This window comes from Schistocerca americana, chromosome 8, assembly GCF_021461395.2.
Source record: "Schistocerca americana isolate TAMUIC-IGC-003095 chromosome 8, iqSchAmer2.1, whole genome shotgun sequence".
In the NCBI taxonomy this organism is placed as follows: Eukaryota; Metazoa; Arthropoda; class Insecta; order Orthoptera; family Acrididae; genus Schistocerca; species Schistocerca americana.
Window position 1 is genome coordinate 99,423,673 of NC_060126.1, and position 13,369 is coordinate 99,437,041.

Genomic DNA, 13,369 nt, shown 5'->3' on the forward strand with positions numbered 1-13,369 from the left:
GAAACCAAGGGGGTTACCCGGACATATCCCACATTTTTTTGAAACCATTTACATCTCACCAGTATGTCCAATCCATCAATGGCCAGCCGGCCGAAGTGGCCGTACGGTTAAAGGCGCTGCAGTCTAGAACCGCAAGACCGCTACGGTCGCAGGTTCGAATCCTGCCTCGGGCATGGATGTTTGTGATGTCCTTAGGTTAGTTAGGTTTAACTAGTTCTAAGTTCTAGGGGACTAATGACCTCAGCAGTTGAGTCCCATAGTGCTCAGAGCCATTTAAACCATTTAAACCATCAATGGCCCAACGTCTTTGTCTCTCAAACATCGGACAGGTGGTATCTGGAATAAAATTCAGAACATCGTTTTGTATAGACTGACGCCAAATTTCGGATACCCGAAATAGTGCAACATATTACTACCCACTATTAGGGACACTTGCTTCTATTTAGGCACTACCTAACCCTTAAGTGAAGTGTGGGTGACATGATTTATCAGACAGATAAAAAGTCTCATATGAAATGCTTTGAAAGTACATCTTCTCTGGCTCTAAGATAGATTTCCAACTGAACTTTAGAAAATGTTTTTCCTGGCCACAGCGCAAAGATAGCTGTGGAGAAATAAACGTTAACAGCACCAGCATAAAACTCTCCAAGGCATATCAAAATGACCTTAGCTACTGGTTGCCGGAGGGAGCTACAGAATGCAGCACCAAGCAAGGACGATATTCAGCTACTCTGAATTAGGCAAAACCCGAAATACGGGCACTTTTCCCTATTCGTCGGCGAATCTTAAAATGATTTTGTAGTTCTTGTTCTTACTGCTTCCGTCCTATAATATTTCCCTGCCTTAGTGTCTCGAAAGGTGACTCTAAATACCACATCACTGTGGAAACGTCCAAAATTAAGACACACATCCTCTACTACGACGCAGTAGGAAGGCCCGATATGGCCGGCAGTGTCACGTGACGCGCCTTCAACCAGTCACGGCGACTGGTGGGTGGGAAAGAGGTGGTCGCACCGCTCCTAAAGGGCTTTTGCTCGCAAGATGTACACTCACCGAACCCCGTGGAAGGTGCTGTTGGCGATCCCCGAGACGCGGACGTCCCGCAGCTTGAGCCTGAGCCCCGCCTCCTTGTTGCCGAAGTCCAGCTTGTCCACCAGCAGCGGCTGTAGTGCAGGCAGCCCCAAGTCAGGATTTCCTGAAAACGTATTGTGCAGCTCAGCCAACTTTCACAAATCACCCCGTTAAGAGGGGCTGGACGTAAGACACGACGAAAATTTCGATCTGTGGTCTTTTCCTACAATAAAATACGAAGCCTATTCACAAATTAACCTCGCACTGGATATCAAAAAAAGAAAAATGGGAAAAAAAATTATATACAGTCTGCACTTACGAGGTGACGCTACTTTTCCACACAGTTGCCACCCAAACTGAAACATTTGTCATACTGTGACATCAGCTTCTTCATTCATTCGTAAAAGAATAGTGGCACTCGCTGCTTTAGCCAGTTATTAACCGGTAGTGATGTGCTGAATGGCTAGCTGTGCCTTCATCTTCGAATAGAGATGAAAACAGCTTATTGCCAAGGACGTTGGAAAAGAAAATTGAGAATGCGCTAGGTGACGATCGGTTTGGCTTTAGGAAAAGTAAAGGGACGAGAGAGGCAATTCTGACGTTACGGCTAATAATGGAAGCAAGGCTAAAGAAAAATCAAGACACTTTCATAGGATTTGTCGACCTGGAAAAAGCGTTCGACAATATAAAATGGTGCAAGCTGTTCGAGATTCTGAAAAAAGTAGGGATAAGCTATAGGAAGAGACGGGTCATATACAATATGTACAACAACCAAGAGGGAATAATAAGAGTGGCCGATCAAGAACGAAGTGCTCCTATTAAGAAGGGTGTAAGACAAGGCTGTAGCCTTTCGCCCCTACTCTTCAATCTGTACATCGAGGAAGCAATGATAGAAATAAAAGAAAGGTTCAGGAGTGGAACTAAAATACAAGGTGAAAGGATATCAATGATACGATTCGCTGATGACATTGCTATCCTGAGTGAAAGTGAAGAAGAATTAAATGATCTGCTGAACGGAATGAACAGTCTAATGAGTACACAGTATGGTTTGAGAGTAAATCGGAGAAAGACGAAGGTAATGAGAAGTAGTAGAAATGAGAACAGCGAGAAACTTAACATCAGGATTGATGGTCACGAAGTCAATGAAGTTAAGGAATTCTGCTACCTAGGCAGTAAAATAACCAATGACGGACGGAGCAAGGAGGACATCAAAAGCAGACTCGCTATGGCAAAAAAGGCATTTCTGGCCAAGAGAAGTCTACTAATATCAAATACCGGCCTTAATTTGAGGAAGAAATTTCTGAGGATGTACGTCTGGAGTACAGCATTGTACGGTAGTGAAAAATGAACTGTGGGAAAACCGGAACAGAAGAGAATCGAAGCATTTGAGATGTGGTGCTGTAGACTAATGTTGAAAATTAGGTGGACTGATAAGGTAAGGAATGAGGAGGTTCTACGCAGAATCGGAGAGGAAAGGAATATGTGGAAAACACTGATAAGGAGAAGGGACAGGATGATAGGACATCTGCTAAGACATGAGGGAATGACTTCCATGGTACTAGAGGTAGCTGTAGAGGGCAAAAACTGTAGAGGAAGACAGAGATTGGAATACGTAAAGCAAATAATTGAGGATGTAGGTTACAAGTGCTACTCTGAGATGAAGAGGTTAGCACAGGAAAGGAATTCGTGGCGGGCCGCCTCAAACCAGTCAGTAGACTGATGACAAAAAAAAAAAAAAAATACTGAATCCGTCCCTCCGTTAATCATTTCTTTTTCGATTTCTTCACATTCTTCATGTAGTCATTTTACCCTAGCTTCCCTGCACTTCCTATTTATTTCATTCCTAAGTGACTTGTATTTATGTATTCCTAAATTTCCCTGAACATTTTTGTACTTTTTTCTTTCACCGATCGTCTGAAGTATTTCATCTGTTATCGATGGTATCTTAGCAGTTGTCTTGTTTGTACCAACGGTTTTGTTTCCAACTTCTGTGATCGCCTTCTTTAGAGATGTCCGTTCCTCTTCAACTATACTGCATCCTGAGCTATTCATTATCACAGTGACTATAGCCTCACAGAACTTCAAACGTATCTCTTCGTTTCTTAGTGTTTCCACTTCTTTGCGCAATGATTCTTCTTGACTAGTCTCTTCAGCATACTCTCCATCACTGCTAAATTGTGATCTGAGTCTATATCGGCGCCTGGGTACGCCTTACAATCCAATATCTGATTTCGAAATCTCTGCCTGAGCATGATGCAATCTAATTGGAATCTTCACGCATCTCCAGACCGTTTCCAAGTATATCTTCTCCTTTTGTGATTCTTGAACAGAATACTTGCTATTAGTAACCGATGTTTATTGCAGAACTCGATTAGTGTGTCTCCTCTCTCGTTTCTAGTACTAAGCCCATATTCTCCAGTAACCCTTTCGTCTAGTCCTTCCCCTACAACCGCATTTCAGTCCCCCATGACGATTAGATTTCATCTCTTTTTATGTACTGAATTACTCGTTCAATTCCTCATATACTTTCTCCATCTCTTCATCTTCGGCTTGCGACGTTGGCATGTATACTTAAAGTGTCGTTGTCGGCTTTGGTGCCTGATGAGAACAACCCTAAAGCCGAAACGTTTACAGTAAATCACTCTCTGCCCTACCTTCCTATTCTTAAAGAATCCTATTCCCGTGGTACAGTTTTCTAAAGCTATTGATATTATCTTATACTCGTCTGACCAGAAATTCCTGTCTTCCTTCCATTTAACTTCACTGATCTCACTATATCTGGATTTAACCTTATTATTTCCCTCTTCAGATTTTCTAGCTTGCCTCTCATGTTCAAACTTTTGACTTTCCACGCCCCGACTCGTAGAACGTTATCCTTTCGTTGGCTGTTCAATATTTTTGTCATCGTCACCTCGACCATGTTACCTTGACATAAGTGGTTATGCCCCAGCTAGACACTACTAGCTAGGGCATAACCACCAATGGCAAGCTGTAAGGTGTTAGTATGGGTTGTTAGTGTAACAATGTTGAAATGAGTGCCTAGAAACAAAAACATTTTACTTGAACATGATATTTAGAAAATGTGTTAGGAATAGATTTTACTTAATTACTACATTTATAAAAACAATATTTCTAAGAAAATCGATGTGAAAGACTCCTCAATTTCGATAGCAGACTTCTTAAAAAAGAAACTTCACACTTAAATAAAGAAAGAAAATAATTAAAAATTAATAATAGCATAAAAAATATTCTTCTCTTGTCATTTTTAAGGATAACGTGGAAGAATATACAAATATAAATTAGTAATACAAACTAGCATAGAACAGAATAACGTGGCTGAACAGTAAACACATTATTTAGATAAAGCAATAATTTTTGACTGACTTAGACAACGATTCAATCATTGCCTAACTTCAGTGCAAAAATTAAGTTCGAAGGGTGGTGATATGTAAGGTGTCAGGCAAATCCAACACCTTCCATGAAAACCCTGACATGATAAGCAAATCCAGTAGTATGTCACATAGCTCTGAATAAATTGCGACATTAAATTAACCGAAGTAACACGAGTAACGAGTGAGCAAATGGAATACCACAGACTAACACAAGAATGCCTAAATGCATGTCATACCTTCCCACCGTGAGACAGACGCAGTTCCGAGGGGAGAAACGAGAACAGAAGCCGAGAGCAGAACCATGTTAAGCTGGAAGGCCCTACGATAAGGGACGGACGGACACCCACGTCGCCAGCTAACCGCGAGGACGACACCACCCGCAAGTTTTAGCGTGAGACTTTTTTGCGTCTCTGTTACGTCAAGACCACCCCCCAGCCCCCAGCCCATGTTAAAAGCTAGAGCCCTCCAGAAGAACAGTATAGATCTTACGATAACACAAAAAGGGCTACACCACCCGCAAGTTTTAGCGTGAGACTTTTTCGCGTCTCTGTTACGTTGCAAACTTTAAAAACATTGCCCCACCACGAAAAGTATAACTTTTCTCATTGGACAGACAGAATTTTTGTAGGTGGAGCTTAAGGTTAACATTGAGACCCTGATTGGTCAGATGAAAACACAGCCAGATAGTTTTTTTTTAAACCAACTTCGGTAAATTATAGTAAGGAGAAGTTAGGAGAGAGTTGCTGGGGAGTTGCTTCGGAGACGGCGAGGTGAGCGGAGCTGTGCCGAACGCCGCCCCCTGACGAACACCAACAAGGTAATGAACGCACGCGATGCCGCATTTTTGAGCGCATAAGGCTTCACTCAGAACTGCAGAAGTCTCATCTGTTACATCCCCTTTACGTAATACTAGTGTCGATCGTCAATTAAAGCTCATGGTGTTCACATTTGCCACTTGAAGTAAAAATCTGAAACGCGATGATTTTTGTGTTATATAGTTATTGAGAAGCAACATCAGCCACTGTAATTTACGACAAGTTAGATAAGTAATTAAAGATAATAGGGGGTCACTGTAGACCATTTTGATAGTTTTATCTTTTGTGAAACTTACCTTAAACCTAGATTATAGATGTGATATGGCATAGGTCATCCTTCGATCCATTGTAGAACTTGGAAACCCATTCAGGGAATATTCGGTCATTTTTGTTGAACGCAGTTGGGTTTTACCATCCTGTATTAAAACATTTCCTTTTATCAACAGTGCAATTTATAAACGATGTTTTGTGAGTAGAATAAAATTTCCAATGGTAAACTTAACTGCTTTTTCGACGTTATTTTACCAGCTAACTAAAAATAGGAAAGCCTTGAACCCCTTCCACTAAATTTAGTTAGTATTAAGATTCCTTTACAGGGAGTGCAGTGGAGCTGACGCTGAAATCATTAAGTATTTGGTTATATCATCGCTAGTCTCACTGAACTCTTCTGAATTCTACATGTCATGTGTGGTCTGACGTCACTTACCAGCAACAGGTCCCAAGTTCAAACTAGTCAATTCCCTAAAAAACACGCTCAGAGCGTCGTTGCGCGAAAGTGGTAGGGAGACACGATATAGAACAAACAGACACCACACAGAATTTTTAGAAAGCTAACATACACCAATAGCGACAAACGTCGGCAAGCCCCTGCATATCAGCAACGTTGACTGAATATACCAGCTGCTAATAAAGCCGACCAAGGGGCAACATCAGGGAAATCGACGAGCTCGCCCACTGACGCACAAACAAATCGCCAACATCACCATACACTGTGCATCTGATATATGACCTATCGGACACAAAACTATGATGAACCCAACTGTTACAGTTTTTCTCACGCTGACCGAGAGATCAACACCGGCACCCAGCGGGAGCCGCTGAGTAACAGCATCGCACAACGTCAAAGGTAGTAGTAGTAGTAGTAGAGGGTTGTTTGGGCGCACGACAGCAAGGTCTTCAGCGCCCGCTCATTAACATAGTGAGACGGGTGTCAAGAAAAAAACTCAGAACAGTAATATAAAGCGGAACGGAAAACACAGGTAACAAACTTTGAAAAATATGTGCCTACCCACACCGAAGCGTGGGATGAAGCAGGGCGTCAGCAGTAAAACATGGACAACACAGGGAGAAAGTGGTAGAGGGAGCTAAAACAATGTAGCAGATGGAAGTGGCTGGCTGACCTCAAGGAAAAAAGGGAGGAGTCAGCCACTCTGCAATACACTAAAACCTCAGCCTAAAAGTTTAGGCCAGAGTCCAGAAACATCACAAAACTTTAAAACCCTAGACACATACGTCTCATCGTTAGCTAAAACACGAGGCAGATCCCCATCAACCCGTGCTTCTGCCCTTGCATCACGGTATAAAATGCAGTCTGTTAAAATGTGTCGGACACAAATGGGCACACCACAAGCATCACAAAACGGAGGATCCTCCTGCCGTAATAAAAAGCTATGCGTGAGAGGACAGTGCCCGATCCGAAGATGTGTGAGGGCCACTTCTTCCCGCCTGAGCAACCGGCAGGAGGAACGCCACAGCCGAGTTGTTCACTTCACCAACCGCAGTTTATTGGCCGTCACCGCCAGCCATTCTTCCTTCCACAACTCCATTCACTTTCTGTGGAGTGCAGAGATGGCAGACTGCAAGGGAATAGGACACTGGACCACATCCTGCTCTCTGCACGCCTCCTTCGCAGCCCGATCTGCCTGTTCATTGCCCCATATGCCCACATGACCAGGCACCCAGCGGAAGGATACCTCCTTACCCCGCCGTTGGAGCAAGTATAGTTGGTCATATATCAGCTGGACCATCTCCTCAGTTGGGTACAGATTCTGCAGTGATTGTAAGGCACTAAGAGAATCGGAGCGGAGAAGAAATCGATTGCCCTGAATACGATTCATCTGCTCCAGTTCCTTCAGGATCGTGTGGAGCTCTGCTGCAAAAACGGTTTATTCATCAGGGAGGCGAAGCCAGGTAACATGATCAGGGAACGCCACAGAACAGCCAAGGAAATTCTCCTGTTTGGGGCCATCAGTGTAAACGATGATGAAACCGTGATGCACATCTAAAATGTTAAAAAACAGAGATTAGATTCTAAAATCTGATGTGCTATCTTTCTTAAAAGTAGTCAAATCTGAAATAAGTTTGGGTCTCCGCAGGAGCCAAGGTGGACATCTGCTCCAACCGCGACGTAAAACACGAAGACCAGCCATAGACATCGCAGCAAGGCAATCTTGTGCGCGAATCCCATAGGGCTGCGTCGCACGTTGCCGGTGATGAAATAGCTGTGACAGAGGAGGCTGAGCAACGGTATGGTATGCAGGTGTGTATGGTGTGGACAAAGTTTTATACGCCTGGCGTACCGTAAGTAGCCGTCGCCGCATATGAAGTGGCGGTTCACCAGCCTCTGCACAGAGGCTTGGTATGGGGCTAGTTCGGAATGCCCCAGTGGCCAACCGAAGCCCTTCATGGTGCACAACGTCCAACATCTTTAAGTAAGAAGGCCTCGCAGACCCATACACCGTGCACCCATAATCGAGCCGAGATCGCACAAATGCCCTGTAAAACTGGAGCAGACAATTCCTGTCAGCTCCCCATGTGGCTAAGACATTTTAAAATATTTAAAGCCTTAAGTGACTGTCTTTTCAGGTCTTTAAGATGAGGTAACCACGTAAGTTTCAAGTCAAATATGAGCCCCAGAAATCTCACCGTGTCTTTAAAAGTAAGAACAGTGTCCCTCAGCCTCAACTCAGGAAAGGTTAAAATCGAACGAGAACGGTTAAAAAGAACACATACAGACTTCTCGGCGGAAAATTTAAGACCACTCTTCTGCGCCCAGTCATCCAAACATCTAAGAGTAAGTTCCAACTGACGTGTTGTCGTTGCAAGGCTTGAAGATGAGCAAAACAAAGAGAAATCATCCACAAACAAGGAACACTGGACAGGACTTTTCACTAGGGACGTAATGCTATTAATAGCGATGGCAAAGAGAGTCACACTTAAAACGCTACCCTGAGGGACACTGTTCTCCTGCTCAAGGCGATCAGACAGGACGTCACCAATTCGGTATCTAAAATATCGTGGCGAGAGGAAAGACTGAATAAAAAGAGGAAGAGAACCACGAAAACCCCATTCGTGAAGCTGCTCCAGGATGAGACGCCTCCAAGTGGTATCGTAGGCCTTCTCAATGTCGAAAAATACACCTAGAAGGTGATGACGGCATAGGAAAGCTTGTTCTATAGCCGCCTCCGGGAGGGCAAGGTTATCGAAGGTGGAACGAAACCTCCTAAATCCATACTGAAAGCGCGCGCGCGCGCGCGCGCGCGCGCGCGCGCGCGTGTGTGTGTGTGTGTGTGTGTGTGTGTGTGTGTGTGTGTGTGTGTGTGTGTGTGTGTGTGTGGTTTGAGGTTTTTGGGCCCTAAACAGCGTGGTCATCAGCGCCCAAACGCATAGAAACAGGAACACATGCGGTGAAGGGACGAAGACGGACAGCGAACAAGGAGAACGGCTAAAAGATACAGGCCTGACGCAGTTCCAAATCCTCACATACAGAGCCAAAACAAGAGGAGAAGAAACGCACTAAAAAGGAAAGGAAACACAAGGAAAACAGAACAGAAATCGAAGTGAAACAAGTAGGTAATCGTGACTGGCGGACCTCTTACCTAAACCCTGGGTGAGCCAGTCACCCAGCAGCACATTAAAATCCTCTCCCTGAAATTCGAGGCAACAAATTGGACAGGACGCAAAACCGTAAGACCTTAACCACAGTCGTTGCGTCGTCTTGCTAAATAGAGGGCAAATCCGGTGGCAAGGAAACCACCGCCCTCTGGTCAGAGAATAAAGAACAGTCAAGTAAAATGTGGCGGACAGTAATCTGGACGCCACAAGCACTGCAGATTGGGGGGTCCTCCCGCCGGAGTAAAAAACCATGCGTTAAGGGACTGTGCCCGATGCGGAGGCGAGTGAGGAGAACCTCATCTTGCGTGCATGACTGGTAGAACTTACGCCATGGACGCGTGGTGGCCTTGACCAGACGCAGCTTATTTTCACCAACTGCCAGCCACTCCTCTTCACATTGACGCATAACACGAAAACGCAAAAGGGAGGTAACAGCATGGAGGGGGACGGCACATTCAACGACGTGAGGGAGGGAACATGCATCGTTGGCAGCCACATCCGCCAGTTCGTTTCCCCTAATACCCACGTGCCCCGGCACCCAGCAGAAAGAAACCTCCATCCCCTGCCGTTGCAGGTGGAGTAGGGCTTCATGGATGTTCTGGACGACCGTATCCGCTGGGTACAAGTGTTGCATGGTCTGAAGGGCACTCAGGGAGTCAGAACAGATGAGAAACTTAAGACTGGGAATACATCTCATCCGCTCCAATGCTCGCAAGATCGAAAACAATTCAGCATCAAAGATGGTAAACGCCACAGGAAGCCGTAACTTGACAACTCGATCAGGGAAAACAACAGCACAACCAACAGAGTCCCCCTGTTAGAGCCATCCGTAAATACTGGTACATGGTCAGGATGCTGGTTCAAAATTTCGTAAAACAAGGAGGTAAAAATAAACGCAGGTGTGCATCTCCTCCGGTTCTCTGACAAGTCTAAAAGGACGCTGGGCCTCTGGAGCAACCAGGGAGGCAGGCGGGTAAAACCCTGGAGTTGGGGTGCCACACGCTACACACCAAGGGACTCAAGCAAATGCTTGGCACGAATCCCAAATGGTCTCATTGCCCTGGGACGCCAGGAAAAGAGACGTTCCATAGGCGGTCGGTCAACAGTAGGGTACGCAGGGGAGGTAGGACAGGCAAGGAATTGACACACCCGCCGGATGGCGAGCGGCGGTTCCCCGGCCTCAGCACACAGGCTGGGGATGGGACTGGTACGGAAGGCACCAGTGGCCAGCCTGATACCCTCACGGTGTACTGCGTCAACAATCTTCAGATACGAAGGCCTCGTTGACCCATACACAGTGCATCCATAGTCAAGACGAGACCGGACGAAAGCCCTATAAAACTGCAGCAGACGCGCCCGATCTGCTTCCCAGGACCGATGGCTCAGACACTTCAAAATATTCAGTGCCTTCAGGGCCCGCACCTTGAGGTCTTTAAGGTGCGGCAACCACGACAAGTTGGAATTAAAAGTGAGGCCCAGGAACCTCACACTGTCTCTAAAAGGAAGAATGATGTCCCTCAGACGCAATTCAGGGGAAGTAAACGCACGTCGAGAACGATTAAAATGAACACTATTCCATTTGTGTGCAGAAAAGGTAAAACCCGTTTTCGCAGTCCATGCCTCTAATCGCTTTATCGTAAGCTGCAGCTGCCGACTAGCAGTGACAAGACTGGAGGAAGAACAGAAAACAGAAAAATCGTCCACAAACAAGGGGCACTGGGCCGGACTCCTGATGGTGGACGTGATACTGTTAACGGCGATGGCAAAGAGGGTGACACTTAAAACGCTTCCCTGAGGAACACCATTCTCCTGCACGCACAAATCATATAGCACACTACCAACCTCCCTCCACGAGTCAGGGAACGTGCCGGATGACCATATCATATTAAAACAATTCAGGAGAACTTCCTTTGATGGTAGCAACAAGTGCTGCAGCATGCTGTACAGGATTTGATCATCACCTGGCGCAGTATCATGAGCCACAGACAGCGCCGAATCCAGTTCCCACATTGTGAAGGGACAGTAGTATGGTTCAGAATTTGGAGAGCGGAAGTCCAAGTGATCCCTCTTGATGGCAGTGCAGTAGCGGCAGAAATCTGGATCACAGTTAATAGTGGCAGTAGATTCTGCAAACTGCATGGCCAGTGTCTGGGCAACGTCTCTCGGCGCCGTGAGTAGACAACCCTGTTGCAGCAATGCCGTGACAGATAGTTGGCTGCGCTTCCCGGAAATCCTCCTGATGGTTTCCCATACTTTCGTAGAACTAGTGGAGCGGGAGATGGAGTTCAAGAACTATTGCCATGACCGTCGTTTGCTCTCTTTAATCACTCGCCGCGCCTTGGTCCTTGCCACCCGAAAGGCCGCAAGATTGTCAGCTGAGGGACGGCACTTGATGCGGCGCAGAGCTGCACGGCGGGCTCGGATGGCTGAGCGGCACTCAGTGGTCCACTAAGGGACAGGACTCCTCTTGGGATGACTTGAGGACCGTGGGATCGACAATTCAGCAGCATGGGAGATCACGGCTGTAACATGGTCGACCCATTCGTGGACACTGGCACAGTGTTCCAAAACAGCTAAATGGCTGAAAAGTGTCCAGTCAGCGCTGCAGAGGTGCCATCTGGGCGGCACTGGTAATGCCAGGCCTCATCCAGGAGTCGAATCCAAAGGGTGAAGTGGTCACTAGAATGGAGGTCAGCAGCAACCTCCCACAGAGCAGAATCCGCAGGTGTTAGTGCCAACACTCACCACCTCTGTCTGTGTTGAGGCATCGGCTTTTGGAGTAGGCTTCTGAACCATGGATGAAAAAGATGTAGCAAATGTGGGAGGTTGGATCGACTTGTAGATCTTTTTGGCCTCCCCATAGGGGATACGCTTGGTTGTTTTTATTTCCTGGACTTAGAGTTCCTCTAAAAATATATGGCAGCCCCTACTCCAAACGAGGTGGTTCCCAGAGCAATTGATACATTTGGCTGGAGATGAGCAACCAACTCCTTCATGAGCAGCCTTACCACAGTTGCCACAAGTCGCTTCGCCTTTACATCCTAAGGTGGTATGCCCAAAACGCTGGCATTTAAAACAGCGCATTGGGGTCGGGAAATAAGGCCTCACACTAAGGCAAAGAAAGCCAGCTTTCACATGTTCAGGAAGTTTCGTGCTACTGAAGGTCAGAATAAAGGAGTCGGATTTGACAAGATTGCCATCAACCCTCTTCATGATATGTTGGACATCAACGATACATTCCGGAGCCCACTCACTTTGCAGTTCTTCCTTGGGAATGTCAACTAGATCCTGGCATGTCACAACACCTTTGCTGTAGTTCAAGGTGCTGTGCAGTTCAGTGTCTATGGCATACTCTCCAAGGCATTTAGCAGATTGGAGGTTAGTTGCTTGCTGGGAAGTGGAAGTTTCCACTAGCAAGTTCCCATTACGTAAGCGCTTCACCAATTTTATGGAGCCACCGATTCCCTCCAATCCCTTTTGTATATAGAAGGGCGAAAGCTTCTCGAAACTACCCTCCTTCCGTTTCACAATGAGAAACACATTCGGATTACCAGAATGCATTCTGTTACCTAAGACTGGACTTGTCAAAGAAGTGCCGGAGTCAGGGGGACTGACTGCACGAGCCCTCTTAAGAGACTGGGTGTTAGAACCTTCCAGCGGCCCACCCTTTCCGCTGGGAGGAAGAAAAGAGGATTTCGAAGGATCCATCTCGGTCCCACGAGCAGCTAGGGAACTAGAAGTCCACCTAGACAGAGCCCCACGTGCCTAGGTAAGCCTTATACAACTGAGGTGCGGCAGGTTCCCCAGAGGTTGCCCATTAACGACTGTTCCACCTCAACAGCCATGCATCTCATCAGCACGCAGCACACCTTGAGATTGAGGTGTTGTTCATAGAGGTTTATTCCATCCTCGCGATCCGGGCAGTCAAGCCAAGATCCCCATTCCCTGAGACACACCACATTCCACCGCCGCGCCGCACGGTGGTCGCTGAAGTATGCCCAGAGCTAACGGTGACAGGGGACTGGCGGCGCGTACCAGTCCGCAGCTCAGGAACCCCGGGGTCGCCAAGCCCGTACCCAGCAAATGAATGCTGAGCCCCTGGGGGCGTCAAAGGTATCGACATGCATGATACCCACTACTAACGAAGCCTACCCTTGCATGACCTGTCACAGGCAGCAAGACATCCGCTACCACCCT

At 46.5% G+C, this 13,369-nt stretch overlaps 1 protein-coding gene across 1 annotated transcript in view; it reads right to left on the reverse strand.

Annotated features, from left to right (window-relative positions):
• LOC124545593 overlaps positions 1 to 13,369 on the reverse strand; it is a 109,387-nt gene that overhangs the window by 41,318 nt on the left and 54,700 nt on the right. The window contains exon 3 of the mRNA XM_047124541.1: positions 1,054 to 1,195. Coding sequence (XP_046980497.1) covers positions 1,054 to 1,195 — 142 coding nt within the window. The remainder of the gene's footprint in view (positions 1 to 1,053; positions 1,196 to 13,369) is intronic.